Genomic DNA, 15621 nt, shown 5'->3' with positions numbered 1-15621 from the left:
CCTCCTGACATCTGCAATACCGTTTATGTCAAGCTTATATGCGCTCACATAAAATGCCCTAGAAAAAGTGCAATATTGTAACCAATAAATACCTCCTGGGTGTCTACCAGGGCACAACGCAGTAGGAAGTTACGGACGCAGCTAAAGATGCATGAAAGTGTTGAGCCAGCCTCGCCTCCCCTGTGAGGTAAGGATGGACAATTAGGAAGCTGCACTAACTTTCGGGCCCCTGAGGTCGCCTTATGTACATACTACGTTTCTGCTTCCCAGCACTGAGTGATCCCCTGGTGGCATCTTCGAGTAACACAATTTTCCAAAGGGCTTGATTTATGCTTGACTCTGGGTCGCTATGTGATGCTGCGACATCCTCCATGCCCCTTAATGTCCTACACAGATATTCCCCCTCCTGCATGACTGTCACGGATTCATGGGGTGGGAGGGAAGCTAGGGGATGGACAAGGCTCCGATTTCAGTGCACAGATGAGGAGAGTGAAGTGAGAGAATGGGGAGCTTGCCTAAGGTCATCCAGACAATGAGCTGCCTGGAGGACTCCATCTGGACGGGATGACATCACAGCTCCTTAAATGCCACCCGTCTGCCCTGCCTCTGGGCCTTCACACAGTCTGTTCCTCCTGCCTGGAATTCTCTTGGTCGGCCAACTCGGATTCACCCTTTAGCTTTCGGCTTCGGTGAATGTCACTTCCTGCAGGAAGTCTTCCCTGACTGTTTCCCCAACTGGGCTCCTGAGACCAGATCTGCAAGTTACACTTTCCCACAACACGCAGCAATCTTCGGGAGGGCATCGAGACCACGTCGGGGTTGTTTGCAGCTGCATCCTTAGCAACCACGCGGTGCATGGCACAAAGTAGCTGCTTAATAAACGAGTGAAGGAGCTGTTTTCTGAACTGCTCCAGACTCTCCCCCCACATCTCCCACACCTTGGTCTCAGTACTCAGCAGGACCCATCCTGATGGGATGGAGGTAAATGAGAAGCAAGGGCAGGGACCCCAGGGTTCCCCCTACACGTGCCACCTCCACCTTTCAACCCCTCCCCCTCCTCCCTCCAACTCCTCAGTCCGGGCTTCATCAGAGCTGCTCAGAGTTCCCTGCTTTACATATTTATGCTGCCTGCTCAGATTTTCTTGAAAAAGAGTTCCCAGCCTTAAAATCTCTTCAAAATAATTACCCCTTATGAAATCCCACATGAAAAATTTCTGTAGAGCTAAGCAGCAGGAAAAGCCTTCTCCGCTTGAAAAACTGCCGTGTTTTCATCATGGGGATAACAAAAGGCACGCAACGCAGGTTTCCTTTTTCTCTCTGGCCACCAGGAATTTTAGAGCTAAAACAAGTAAGTGTGTAAGATCGCATGTTTTGCATATCTGCATATTAGTACACGGTCCCCTTCCCCTCCTTAGTGTCCACTTTAATTTGTATTTTTCTGGTTCGAATTGTTGTAGTTATATTTTTTTCTATTTTGTTATGCATGCATCTTAGAAGCTGCCTCAAATTCCTTATGGAACGAGGTAGGCATATAAACAAACAAGCAGACAAATAAAATATTCATTTGATACTTCATTGAGCATGCTGGTACTAGAGCATTTTATATTCCTGCCTTATTCCCCTTAGCTATTTTGCATTTCCTGGAGACTAGCGCTCCAGTCTTCCTCGATAGTGTTCACAGTGCTGTGCACAGAGTAAGTATGCAAGGCGCTGCAGAGTCACACGGCGCAGGCTCCAAACCTTATTCCTGCCCCTTTCTCCACCCTCCAAGCCTCAGCCTCCACATCTGTAAAGTGGGGGCAATTAATATCTCACCATAGAAGGCTCTTGTGAAGATTCATGAGATGATACATGGGGAGAGCTTTGGGCGGAGTCAGGTACACAGACAGTGCTCAATTAATGTCAGATATTACGTCAACACCAACTATGCACCTGGCCTCATTCTCGGCTCTGTAGATGGCCTGATAAGTGAGATCAACAAAAAACCATGCCTTCCTGAAACTTAGGTCCTACTGGGAAGAACAGCATTGGGCACGTTTTAAAGAATACTATCGAATGTGACGACAGCAGGTGCCATGAAGGACCAACCCGCTAAAGAGATGGAAAGTGAATGTGGTGTGGAGGTGTGGCTGTAAGGTAGCAGTGTGCCTGGTCACGAGGGTCTGAGTGTCAGACCTACAGCTTTAGAGGTTCTCTGGGGTAATAGGGAGCCACAGAAGGATGGGAGCAGCTGAGAGAGGTACCCATATTGGATTTTAATAACACCCCTGGGCCTTGGAGTCGGCTGGGGACAGCTCTCCTACCTGCTCCAGCTGCTGGATGGTGTTTTCCTGCTGGTTCCGGATCTGCTGTTGCTCGAGGGCATTGGATTCCAGCTTCCAGAGCCTGTCCTTCAAGCCAGCGACGCTGTTCTCCCCCGGAGAGGGCGGCGTCAGCAGCTCCCGCTTTTGGGCCTGCAGCATCTCCACCTCCTGCTTCAGCTTCGAGGTTTCCTGCTCCTTTTGCTACGGAGACAAAGGGGACGGAGTGTGGAGTCCCATGGCCACAGCCCCCTCCAGGATCACCCCTAACACTTGCTGGAATGGTGCTTCCCACTTTTCAGTGCATGCCTTCCCCACTCACCATGCAGCCCCTCACAGCGCCCCCTGCAGGACACCCAGGCTGCTCTCTGGAGCAGCAAAGGCAGACAGGCGGGGGCAGGAGAGTAAACCATTGCTCCTAGAGTTAGACCTCCAGGCACCTCAAGGGAGTGCTTGCCCCATTAGTAGGCTGTGCACCTGCTGAGGCCAAGACGGAGATGGAGCAGGGAGGCAGGGGGTCCAGAAGTGACTTTCCAGGTTAGAAAGTCACCTAAGGGTCAAAGAACTGTGGGCTAGGTCATGAAGGAGCTGCATGCCTGGCTGAGAGGTTCAGAGGTTCTTCCCGGGGTACTAGGGAGCCACAGCAGGGTGAGGAGCAGCTGAGTAAAGTGCCTGTGTCATAGTTAATAAAGCCCCTTTACTTTGGAGCCTGCACGGGACAGGGCACTGCCTCTGGACGGGGTTACCGCTAACTCATTCCATGCCGAGCCTCTCACACCTCGCAGGTGCCCACCTGAGAACCCAGGCAGGAGACCAGAGCACATTCAATTCTTGAAGCTAGGGAGGTCCGACCACCTATCTGCTGTCTACTGTTGGTTTTATTAAGGCCCCCGGAGAGCATGACTCCAGATGGCTGGAGGCCGGGACGCCCACACAGAGTTCCCTCCCCGTCGCCATTTAGAGCAGGTACACGCTGGGGTTTCCTGAGACCCAGAGACGGAGAGCCAAGCGGGCTCCGTGCCTCCCACCCCTTACCTTCAGCTGTTGCTGGAGCTGGCCCAGCTCCCACCGGACGCTGGTGTTCTCCTGGGCCACTTTCTCGCGGAGACCCTTCTCAAACACAGACTCACCCAGGGCCTGGGCGAGCTGCATGTCAAACCTGTCCAAGCAGAACGCGTGTCACGGCTCCACTGGAGTGGAACCCACAGGTGAGGACCGAGGTGGGGCATCTGGGGCAGGGGAGGGAATGGGGAGAGCAGCCAGCTTGCCAAGAACCAGGAGCGAGAGAGAGAGAAGGAAGGAGGGGAGGGGGAGAGAGAGACAAGAAAATGGTGGGGTTTGCTTAATGCCTTCCTGTAAGGTTGTGGATGTGGGGTAGGAAGAATCTGGAATATCAGAGAGCAGCTTTTGGAGTTGGTATAAAGTTTTCACAAAAGATTGAACGCTTAATTAAAAGGGGAGTTAAAAATATATAGATAAAAATGAGAATGAACCTGTATAAAGAGAATAAAAATAAAAACATATGTGGGACAGTCTGAGCCATCTGGTTTGCCAATGTATTCCAAGAACCTTTACCACTAGCAAGCCCAGGTTTGCTAATGAGCATTGATCGGTGAGTAGATGACTGGAGATAGCCACAAACAAGGGATACCCTGCACTCTATATTTTACATGATGTTGCTGGGCTTATGCGCTTACAACCCCATCAGACAGGGTAGTGACTGGCAAAATGCTAGACATTTATGCATTCGGCGTGTTCACTTGTTTCCCCAGCAGATAGCACAGAGACTAGAACAGCCCTATTTAGGACCGTCCAGGACTGAGGAAATGGCTGCTTTGGGGCCCACCTGCCCCTCCAGCATGGTGACCCCCGGAGGAGAAGTACTTCCTGGACTTGACATCATTCCATGTGGTTGTCTCGGCCTTCAATCCCTATCACAGATGAGGAAACAACAGAGGTGCTCTGCCGGGTAAGCTAGGACTTTGTGTCATTAGCCCTTGGACCATATAGAAAGGCCCGCTTTTCCAGGGAACTTGGTGTGACCGAAATGGCCTAACTGGACATGGGGTTTGGGTCTTGGTAAAAAGGTCTCCCTGTTACAAGATTATCAAATGTTCCTTAATACGAGATGGTCATTCTGAGATTCAGACTCCTGAGAAAGTCAATCATGGCTCACAGGAGGGAGCCCTAGTAGTGGAACTGCCAGGAGCTTTCTGATTGGCTGTTGATGACATCATTCAAGAGGTGCTATTGGCTGCCTCTGAATGGAAGCATTGTGATGAGGATGATGACCCAACAATCCCAAGTGCCAGGGTCTGGGGTGAGGTCCACGTTGTCCTTAAAAAAATTTAGTAAGAAACGTGTTATTACATCCATTCTACAGAAGACAGGTGGAGTAATTTATTGGCCCAAATTTCCCAAGTGGTGGAAGTGAGCTTGAGCCCAGGTTCTCTACTGTCTTTGGGACTACCCGCACCTTCCTGTCCCTGCCCTGGGACAGGTGCGGAAAGACAGAGAGGCCAGGCAGTGACTGCTGTTTCAAAAAAGTCCTTGACTTAACAGGCCACCTCGGGCCAAAGAGTGGCTCCTACAGACCCTAACTTCTGGAACACACCGGCCCGCCAACTGAGGCCAGATGGATTTGCACACACCCTTCACCCCACTAGGAAGAGGCAGGCTCCAGCCTCTGGTGAGCGTGGGAGACAGTGAGCCCAGCACAGGCCTTACCCCAAGGAAGCAGCCTGGGAGTTCCATCAGCCCTCGAAACTGAGCTTTGTGACCCATGGGGTAACCATGGCAACAAAAAGCCACCCCCTCAGATGGAACCATTCTGGATGGCTCTGAACTCAGAAGCCAATGTCAGGACAGGAAATTCTACCAGCGTGGAGACACCCCTCCATCCTGGGCCCGGCAAACTAAGGAAGCAGCTGCATCTACAATTTGTTGACATTTCGAGGGAGATGAGGAAGTATTGCTAACTGCTAGACATCTCCCTCACCATTAGATGGAGAATCCCGTTGCCCTCAATGGCTTCCTGCTAAAACACGAATCTGCCTAGAAAGAGAAAGGCTGTTATTTGCAATTAGCATCAAAATGTAAATGAACTTCTGCCAAGAGATGGTAGCAGAGTAGAGGGCATCAGAGGAGAGGTGTAAGTCTTGAGAGGAGAAAGCGTAAGTATGGAGGAATGGGTACCTTCCGGGGCAGGGGCATCATGGGGAGATTTTTGAGTACCTGGAATGAGGGATTCTGCCCAAGAGGGTGAGGGAAAGAGCAGAGAGATGGAGTTTTCTGGCTGCGCAAACTCCAGGGGCAAACCCCCTCCCCATCAGAGTGGAGCCCCCCTCCCCAAGGCCTCTCAGAACTGGAGCGGAACCCATAGGTAAGGACCGAGATCATGAGAGCTGGCAGGAACCTGGGGGACGATGGGGTCTAGGCCTCTCGGTTTATAGGTGGGCTCTGATGAAGCCATTCTTCAGCACCAGGTGGCCTGCTTAACTGACCAAGGAGTCCTCAGAACCATCAGTGACTCTCTAGCCCAGAGAGGAGGTGCCGTTTGACAAGGCCCACCCAGGAAATCACCAAGTAAGCCATTTCCCCCACTGTAAGGGCAAGGTTGAACCAGAGCACCCATGAGAAGATGGGAAAAGAAACACATCAATAGGAAGAGAATAAACCTCCCTCATTTGTGGGGGTGGGGGTCATGCTAACAAAGCCCAAAAGATCTTTATTTTTCAGATGAAGAAGCCAGCTCAGAAAATCTCAAGGATAAAGAGAAACAACATTTAATGCAGATCAAGTTCAAACGCTATGCCACTCCATGCAAAAATAATTCAGCTTGGCAACTCTGGGAAAAGATCAAAACTACATCCTGGCACCTTACCCACAGGAACACTTCTGTGTATTTTTATCCTGGACCCTCTAACAGAGGCTGTGTTTCCTCTATTTGCCTCCTGTGACATCTCCAGGAGGGCTTACCCGGCTCAAAACAGGACCCCCTGCACACCTCTCCTCTCACCAAGTGAGCAGAACTCAAAACACAGCCAGGGGTCCAGGGCCTGAAGCATCGCAGGTGCAGAGGTCCTGCGCTAGGGAGGCTGAGTGTGGACCTGGGCCAGTCCCGCTTCCACCACTGGCCAGCTGTGACAGCGTCCCCATGGGAACCAGTGTGCAGCTTCCAGACTGGGGACTTGTTGGTGCACAAGGTCCAGTCCCTGCCAGAATCATTATCATGATCTGAGCATCTAAACCCTAAATGAAAATGGCAGGGACTCAATGTTTTGGTCTCTTCCTCATTCTTGTCCCCCGTGTTCAATAAGAGGGAAAGATGGGAACCGGAATTTAGTCCAACTGGATATACCAGCTATCATTTAGTCCTGGCCACAGGGGCATTCTCATCCCCAACCTGAGGATTTTATCTGAGACTGAGAAAGGCTGAATGACCTGTCCAAGGTCACACAACTTGGAAAGAGGCATAGCTGGGACTAAAACCGGGGTGGCGGACCCCAGACTGAGCTGTATTCATCCTCCATAGCAAACTCTTTCCTTAATAAATGGGGATGTTGAGGCCCAGAGAGGCCAAGGGAGTTCCCCAAGGTCATGGTCAATTGGTAACAGAACTGAGGCTGGGTAACAGAAAAGAACCATTTTTTGCTGGATTCTTGAGAGAACCTCACAGGAATAAGGTGTGAGGACAGGGGAGGAAAATTTAGGCCAGAATAAGGGAGTTAAGTCCCATGGATGAGGAGCCCTGACAGAGGTGAGAGGGCCACGCCCAGCTGGTGTGGCTCAGTGGCTGAGCGTCGACCTATGAACCAGGAGGTCACAGTTTGATTCCCGGTTAAGGCATCTGCCTGGGTTGCGGGCTCGATCCCCAGTGTGGAATCTGTAGGAGGCAGCCGATCAGTGAGTCTCTCTCATCATTGATGTTTCTATCTCTCTCTCTCTTCCTCTCTGAAATCAATAAAAATATATTTTTGAGAAAAAAAAAGAAGTGAGGGGGTTTAGGAGGAGAAGCCTGAGACCCCAAAGATTCCAGCACCCATGCTGCCCCCTGGTGTCCAGGTGATGATGAGGAGGAACGTGACTCACTTATTTTGCTTCTTCTCAAGCTCGTGGTTTCGGCTTTGCTGGTTCTCCAGCAGGAAGCGGGTGTCCTCCAGGTCACAGGTCAGCCGGTGGCACTTCCTCTTCAGTTGGTGTGCGGTCTTCTTGGCCCCCTCGTACGCACTCTGCAGCTCCCCGAGCTGTGGGAGTAACAGAATGAATCTCCCGGCTCACTCTGAGCAGCTGCCGTAATGGGCAGAGAACAGGAGCTGGAGGCAGAGACCTTGTCTCAACCACTGTCTCTCTACTTGTCACCTGAGCCTCAGTTTGCCCGGAGGTAGAATGGGGTAATTCCATTCATCCCTTGGGGTGGCTTTTTCTGTTTCTCAGTAATCCTCCTGCCAACGCTTCCACGGATCCTTTGCATGCCTTACCTCGACTTAGCAGCCCTTGAAGGCTGTATAACTCATACCCCATCAGCTGGCATAATCTGGGGAGCTATGTGAGCCAGGAAGCAGCCAAAATGGCACACGGGGAAAATCAACCGGAAAACCCCAGAGACGGGCTCAAAGGTTTGACCAGCAAAGAGCACTTTAGATGGCTGGCTCACACGGCAATGCACACGCCGGTGCAAACACAGAAGCCAACGGCTCTTGCATCTTCCTGCAGGAAACACCCTCCCGAATGTCCTAGTTTAGATCGGGGGGAGAAGATAGCTTGGGACGCTCACTTGGAAGAAATGGCCTCATTAAAGTATCGCTTTAAATAAGCAAAACGCTGAGTTAATGAAGCCTGTAATTTTAAATTCAGTATTTGACGGCAAATGGGATGTTTTCTTATATTCGGCTGCCTGGGAAAGGTTGCGGTTTTATTGCTTTTTAATGTAGCATGGCTACTCCCTTTCCTTGGGGATACTGACCCGACTTTCAATTCCTTAGTAGAGAACGGGGCTGCTGCCCTGGCCGGGTGTCCTTCTGTGTTTGTCTACAGCTCAGGATGCCTCCTGGAGGAGCACAGTGCAATGTCCGTGTTGCATGCGAAGAATAAAACCATCACCACCACGGAGGGTAATGAGGCTCGCCGCCGCTGCTTAAACTGTGTGTGGCCTCGCCCTGGCCCACCTCTGCAAGGTGAGTGCACCTGTCTCCCACAGCGAGGGGATGTGTGTGATAAAAGGACAGGCGGAGGCCTCGGCTCTCACGGTGGCTACCTCTACTGGGGAGACCAAGAAACAAAGCCGATAATTACAACACCACGTGATGAGGCTGCTATTTGGAGAAACAATTCAGGGGCATCCAACCCCATCTGCACCAGGGAAGACTTTCTTGAGGGAATGGCGATTAAGCTGAGATCTTAAGGATGTTGGAGATGTTGAGGTGAGGGAGAGGAAAGGTGTTCCGGGAACAGGAAACAGTAGATGAGAAAGAATAACGTATTTTTTGGAAGGCGAAAACAACAGTGCAGTGGAACAGAATGGAGAGCCCACAAGCAGAGGCACCAAATATAGTCTAAGGAGCAATGGCGATACAATGGAGAAAAGACAGTCTTTCAACATCTGGACCAACTGGACATCCACATGCAAAGAAATGCATCTTAGACACAGGCCTTACAGCCTTCACAAATACTAGCTAGAATGGATTACAGGTCTAAATGTCAAATGCAGAGCTGTGAAACTTCCAGAAGATAACATAGAAGAAAACCTAGATGACGCTGGGTTTGGCAATGGCTTTTCAGGTGTGACACCAAAGGTATGATCCATGAACGAACTGACAAGCCGGAACTAATTGAAATTAAAAATTCCTGCACTGTGATAGACACTAACTATCAAGAGACTGAAAAGACAAGACACAGACTGTCTGACATTCTGGAAAAGGCAAAACTATGGTGATAGTAAGAAGATCCGTCGCAGCCAGGGGTGAAGAGAGAGGAATGAATGGTGGAACACAGGGGAATTTTAGGGCGGTGAAACTATTTTGTATGAAACTACAACGGGGAATACATGTCATTACATATTGGCCCAAACCCAAAGAATGCACAGCACCAAGAAGGAACCCTAATGTAAACTATGGACTTCGGGTGCTGATGATGACATGCCTGCCATGCAGGTTCATCGACTGTAACAAATGCACCACTCTGGCGGAGGATGTTGATAGCAGGGGCAAGTACATGTGAAACTCTGTACCTTCCTCTCAGTTTTGCTGTGAATCAAACACTGAGTGTGATGCTGAAGCTGGCTTATACCAATCCATGGGAGCTGATTCTGCCCATCTCTCCCCAATTCTACATTCAGTGACAACACGATGTGAACTTGAAATCAGCCGTGGTGGGAGAATTTACACCACAGAAATTGGCAATTGGCAAATGCTATACATTAGGGGATGCGTTTGTCAGCTTGTTTGCTTATTTCCAGAGAGCTGATTTACCAGCATCCCACTGGTTAAAGTGTAAGACTGGTTAGAATACAGACTCAGGGTGGAGACATTACAAGACAGGCAAAGAGCCTCTACTATCATTACATTCCTCAAGGGCAAACTGTGCTTCCCGAATATCAGAAATGCAGAGGACACAAAACCAGAGCAATAATGGTACATGCTGATATTACGGCAGACAGGTGGGGGAGAGGGGCGGTGGACAGATCCAGAAATATCCCTAAGGTTACAGGCTGTATGGGAATGCCTGGACAGAGACACAACGCAAGGCCTCAGGGGCAAAGTGGGAAGTTGGAGTGAAGACCCTTGTATTAAGTCAGGACCCTCAAAGAGCTGCACCTCAGTGAGAAGGGCAATGAACATTCCACCCACCGGCCTGGAAAGGTGCTCAGAACGCTGGCTGCCACTCCGGCTGTGGGTGGAGGAGAGAGTATTCTGGTAGGTAAGAAATCAAAACCCCAGGTCTGGACCTCATGTGGGTTTAGCTCTCAAACTGACACTCGGCACATGTTGCAAAATTCTGAAACTGAGAATTTAGCGTAATCTCAGGGGCTGCTTCAGAAGGCAGCGCAGGCGGGCTTCTTCTAAAGGAACACGTGCAGAACCCTGTAAGCAAGACTCCCCTGAATCAATACAAAGCTTTACAAATGAAAAGTAAGACCAAGTCACAACAACAATAAAAATAGCTAAACACACACACACACACACACACACACACACACACACACACACACACACCATGAGAGAAGGAAAAAACAGAACATTCCACAGTGCAGACCTCCTGGGGCTACTGTGGTGGGTATAGGGGAACGTGAAAAGATGAGCTCACAATCAAAAATTATGAGATGCATAAGGGAGCAACCCCCCAGGAGAGTCAGCATACCTCACGATAACAGAACACTCTGAAAGAGGCTCTGGCCTGGTCTAGATGAGAGATGGAGGTGGCAAGATTAGAGGCAATGGGAATGGATAGAATTTGACGATGATAACAGAATATTACAATCATTTTACTGATGAGAAATCTGAGGCTCAAAATGTCATTTCCGCAAGGTCAAGGCAGAAATGAGACTTGACATCGTGAGTGAACGTTCACGTTCTTTATTACACAGCGGATTCTTTCCCAGCGCAGAACACCCACAGGCAGAGAAAATGCTTTCCATATCCCACAGTGACCAGCATTTGTATTAACAGTGGAGGTGGAAAGACATGAAGGGTCGGTGGCCTCGTTCTCCCTCTCCACCTTGAGTCGTGGAGGTAAGAACCCGCCCACGCTCTGACGCCGCTGGGATGCAGACTATCTACTCCCTCTTACCTGCTGCTCCAGCTCCTTCCTGGACTTCAGCTCTGAGTCCAGCCTCTCCTCAAACTGCTGCAGGCGCTTTCTGAGGAACCCGTTCTCCATCTGAGCACAGTCAAAGCGCATTTGCCATTCATCCGCTGTTGAACAGAATTAGGGAGGCCGGGTGGAAGGCTAGGTGAGTGGGGGTGGTTCGTGTCCACTTGCTTAGCTCTTTGTACACAATTTCACAGTATGAACAGAGTTCCTGAGGCCTGACCTGGGACCTCTGGTTAGGAAATCTTGCTCTAAGTCCAAACTTAAAAAAAAACCACAAAAATACATGCTTCCTCTAGTCTAGGCCAGTGGTCTGCAAACTGTGGCTTGCAAGCCACATGCAGCTCTTTGACCCCTTGAGTTTTTAGCAAAGGCCAGCTTAGGAGTACCCTAATTAAGTTAATAACAATGTATCTAACTATATAGTTTAAGTTTTAAAAATTTGGCTCTCAAAAGAAATTTCAATCGTTGTACTGCTGATATTTGGCTCTGCTGACTAATGAGTTTGCCGACCACTGGTCTAGGCAGCCTGTAGTGACCACCTCCAGTTGTCTAAAATCATTGAATGCTCACTAGTCTGAGCTCAGTTGTTTTTTATGGTACAATTTCTCCACATGTGAACACATACCTGTCTTTAAAAAATAATCCTAGGGCAGGGGAGATGTTTTAGTCATTTGCGGAAGCCCAGTACCCTCTAGAAGAGCTCCCCACACACACAAGGGTCCCATCTTGATACAAGTTCACCCACTGGAACTGTCCAACTGGCCAATGGTTTACCTGACCTCCCCATGTACTCTGCAAGTTTCTTGAAAGCAGGACCCAACTACAATTCTCCTGTGGCCCCTAAAGTGTCCAGCTCAATGCTGGACGCATGCCATAAAAAGTGCTCTCTAAATACTCCATCACACACACAGGAAAACAAAGATGCTTTCAATCATCTCTGCTCAGGCTTGATCCGTGGTGGAGGCTGTGGTGGCACTGCGGTGGTGCCAGGCAAGTGTTTTATGGCTCCCTCCAACTTTCCTACGTTTTAGAAATGTTCTGTAATAAGTATGTATGACTCTCATAACGAAAAACAAAATATTTGTGGGCTGGCTTCCTGGAAATGAGCACACAGAGCTGAGAGCCCATATAACATCGTGACTAATGGGCTCATGAGCTAAGCACATCTCCCCCTCTCATCAACGCCCATCTCTCGCCATAGGAAAACAAACTGGGGGGTGCCATTTAGACATAAATCATAGGTAGAACCGGAGCCAACGCTCCTCTGGGGAAAGTGTGCTGTCCCCACCGCTGGTTCTGTGCAAATGCCTTCGCCACGCCCAGCGTGTTCCCTACCTAGTTGGGTCTCCGTATCAGAGACTCTCAAACTCCTGAGTATTAACCTCCCTGGTAACTGCCTGCCCTGGGGGTAGCCAGGATGACAGGAGAACAAGAGTGGAGTAGAAAGCCTTGCCTCTTCTCACCGCCTCCAGCCCTCCGTTCCCGAGTGTCCCTGACGTTTCTAGGGCATAAACTCTCTGGGGGCATGGAAGGAATGATGTCAGCGTTTTATAAAAGCTGACAGACACACTGGGCATCCTTCTCATCTAACTCACTCAGACCGGGGAGAGGAGTTGACAGAGAAGTCACCATGCCCATCCAACCATGGCATGTGAGTCTCTAGGCAGCTGAGTCAGACGGGCACCCCCACGAGTAACTGGCTGTGCTGAGCACATTTGTCCTGGGGCGATTCGGGGTCCTCTCACCTGCTCTGCCATCACTTAGCAACTGCTGAGCGCCTAACACTGCTTTTAAATGGGGGGGAGGAGTACCTTCTGCCCCACAGGTTGGGACCACAGATAACCATCTCACTATTAGTATAAATGGTAATGATGATCAAGTAACTAACAGCTACCCAGCACTATTAGTCATCTATGACTACATGCGTTTGAAAATGGAAAAAACAAACAAAAAAAAACCAAGACACAACTTCTATGCCCAGAGCCCTCATCTAATAAGAGATAGAATCTAGATTTAAATCCAGAAGTGCAGTTTCATAGGTATCACTTTTAACCACTGAAATGCCTTCCTCAAAATTTATATGAGAAGTATTCACGCCCTAACCGGTTTGGCTCAGTGGATAGAGCATCGGCCTGCAGACTCAAGGGTCCCGAGTTTGATCCCGGTCAAGGGCATGTACCTTGGTTGCGGGCACATCCCCAGTGGGAGGTGTGCAGGAGGCAGCAGATTGATGTTTCTCTCTTGGTTGTGGGCACATCCCCAGTCGGGGGTGTGCAGGAGGCAGCTGATTGATGTTTCTCTCTCATTGATGTTTCTGACTCTCCCTCCCTCTCCATTCCTCTCTGTAAAAAAATCAATAAAACCTTTTTTTTTTTTAAAGAAAAGTATTCACATATACCAGGTATATAAAGGGGCCTTACCGTAGAGTCACTGTTTTTTTTTTAATAATCATTACTTACATTATTACCAAACGGCCCCTGCCACATGGAGAACTCATTGTTTGGGATATTGTTGGATTACCTGTTTAATGTCTGCCTGGCCCGCTAAGCTGTAAGCTCCAAGAGGGCCAGGTGGATGCCTGTTTGCTCTGCCAGAGTCTCCACCACGAACACAGGGTCTAGTACAAAGCCCTTCACGTGTATGAATGGATAGATGGATGGATGGATGGATGGATGGATGGATGGATGGATGGAAGAAAGGATGGATGGATGGATGGATGGATGAAAGGATGGATGGATGGATGGATGGATGGATGGATGGATGGATGGATGAAAGGATGGATGGATGGATGGATGAAATAAAAGGACAGCTTTTGCCACTAGCATCTACCTGCAAGGGCTCCAACCTGCTCACCTCCTCCAGTGTGACTCCTCTCCAAGTTATTCAACTGGATTTTCTGCTGGGCGTCTTGCAGCTGCTTCTCTACTTCTCCCAGATTCTGCTGGACTTGCTCGCACTTGCCCTGGAAGAAAAGCCTCAAGAGTTCCCACTGCAGCTGGATAGAGACCTGGGCTGGCCAACGCACTCCCTCACCAGACAGGCCATTCCCTGCACAGTCCTCACCATGGAGCCTCCAAGGCCAGGGCCCACCCCATCCTCACCCAGGGCACCTCCAAGGCCAAACCGTAGTAAGACCCAAATGTCCTCCAGGACCTCGAGCATGAGAGAGCATCTTACTTAGGCTTCCTGTTCCCAGGTGTGAGCACAGCGGGACAGGCCCACACACTCCCAGCCAGCCTGTGTACACACACACACACACACACACACACACACACACACACACACACACACCCCTGCCACCCATGACCACTTACCTTCAGCTCCTGAACCTCCCGGAAGGCCCGCAGCCGCTCGGCCCGCTCACTCTCCAGCACCTGGCAGGCCACGTCCCCTTTGAAACGCTCGTCGGCAAGCTCTGTGGTCAGGTCAGCAATCTGGAGTGAAGAGGGTTAAAGCGGTGTCACTCGGTGGGGCCGCCCACACTTCTCCCCCCACACTCACTCCATAGAACTAGAAACAAAGCAAAAAGGAGGCTTAAGGGGACTGTTTTAAAATCACACAACAAAAAAGTGGCAGAGCTGGGACTTGAACCCAGATCCAAGTAATCGCCACCAGTTAGTGAAAGAGAAGCGCTCCCAGGATGCTCCTGGATGGCTATGGATCAGGACTTCCTTTTGCTATTCCTTACCCTGCTGTCTTTATTTTATTTTACTTATTTATTTTATTACTATTATTATTATTATTATTATTATTATTATTATTATTACCCTGCTGTCTTTAAAGTGTTCTGGGGAAACACTTGCATTGCAATGATCTGGGATGGTTGTTAAAATGCAAATTCCAGGATTCTTGTAACCCCCAAACCAATTTATCTGCAGTGGGACCCAGGGATCTGAACTTCAGCACCCTCCAGCGTGATTCTTAAGCACAACGAAGTTCGAGAATTACCGCCATATAAACTGCTAGGATCTCCTCCTAATCCTGGCCTCCCCCTGGGCTTCAGGTGGGTTAGCTTCGCTTATGGCACCCTGATGTGTTGGAGCTGGACAAGGGGTCACTTGCAATGGGCCAGTGCGACCGAGGAGGGCCCCAGATCACGCTCCTAACCTCAACCCTTGTCCTTGCGATCTCAAACACCAGGACTGTGTTCTCTCCTCCTCAGCCAATTAGTGTGAAATCTAATTTGTACTAATCGGCCTGAGCAAAGGGAGCACAAAATTAATTTAATGCATTAATTTTGTGTTCCACAAACCCAAGTCTGGAGCCCAGAGGACAATTAGTCTTTTCAAACTGGAGGAAATGACAGGTGCTTTTCAGAGAGGCAAGTAGCCCCTAACCGTCACCGGTCCCCACAAACCACCCCCCTTCCCACATTTAAGGGCCCAAGGGCTTTGTCCATGAGGGGAGGGGTGGGCCCAGAGCTATTGGCAAATGCAAAAGGAACACCAGTGTAACAAGGGGGAGAGCCTGCTGGCAAACCCCGAAGGGTCCTTGCAGATCAGTCAAGGAC

The 15621-nt window shown here is 49.8% G+C and overlaps 1 protein-coding gene across 1 annotated transcript in view; it reads right to left on the bottom strand.

The window, feature by feature from the left end:
- MYO18B (myosin XVIIIB) overlaps nt 1-15621 on the bottom strand; it is a gene marked incomplete at its 5' end in the record, with an annotated part of 185465 nt that overhangs the window by 84224 nt on the left and 85620 nt on the right. Inside the window, 6 exons of the mRNA XM_080649891.1 lie at nt 2304-2504; nt 3336-3459; nt 7392-7546; nt 11088-11212; nt 13965-14073; nt 14426-14545. Of these exons, the coding sequence (XP_080506017.1) occupies nt 2304-2504; nt 3336-3459; nt 7392-7546; nt 11088-11212; nt 13965-14073; nt 14426-14545 (834 nt within the window). The remainder of the gene's footprint in view (nt 1-2303; nt 2505-3335; nt 3460-7391; nt 7547-11087; nt 11213-13964; nt 14074-14425; nt 14546-15621) is intronic.

The sequence above is a fragment of the Plecotus auritus genome (assembly GCF_963455305.1).
Source record: "Plecotus auritus genome assembly, chromosome: 13".
NCBI classification, from domain to species: Eukaryota; Metazoa; Chordata; class Mammalia; order Chiroptera; family Vespertilionidae; genus Plecotus; species Plecotus auritus.
The sequence above is the reverse complement of the archived record's forward strand: the minus strand, read 5'-3'. Positions and strand labels throughout refer to the sequence as shown.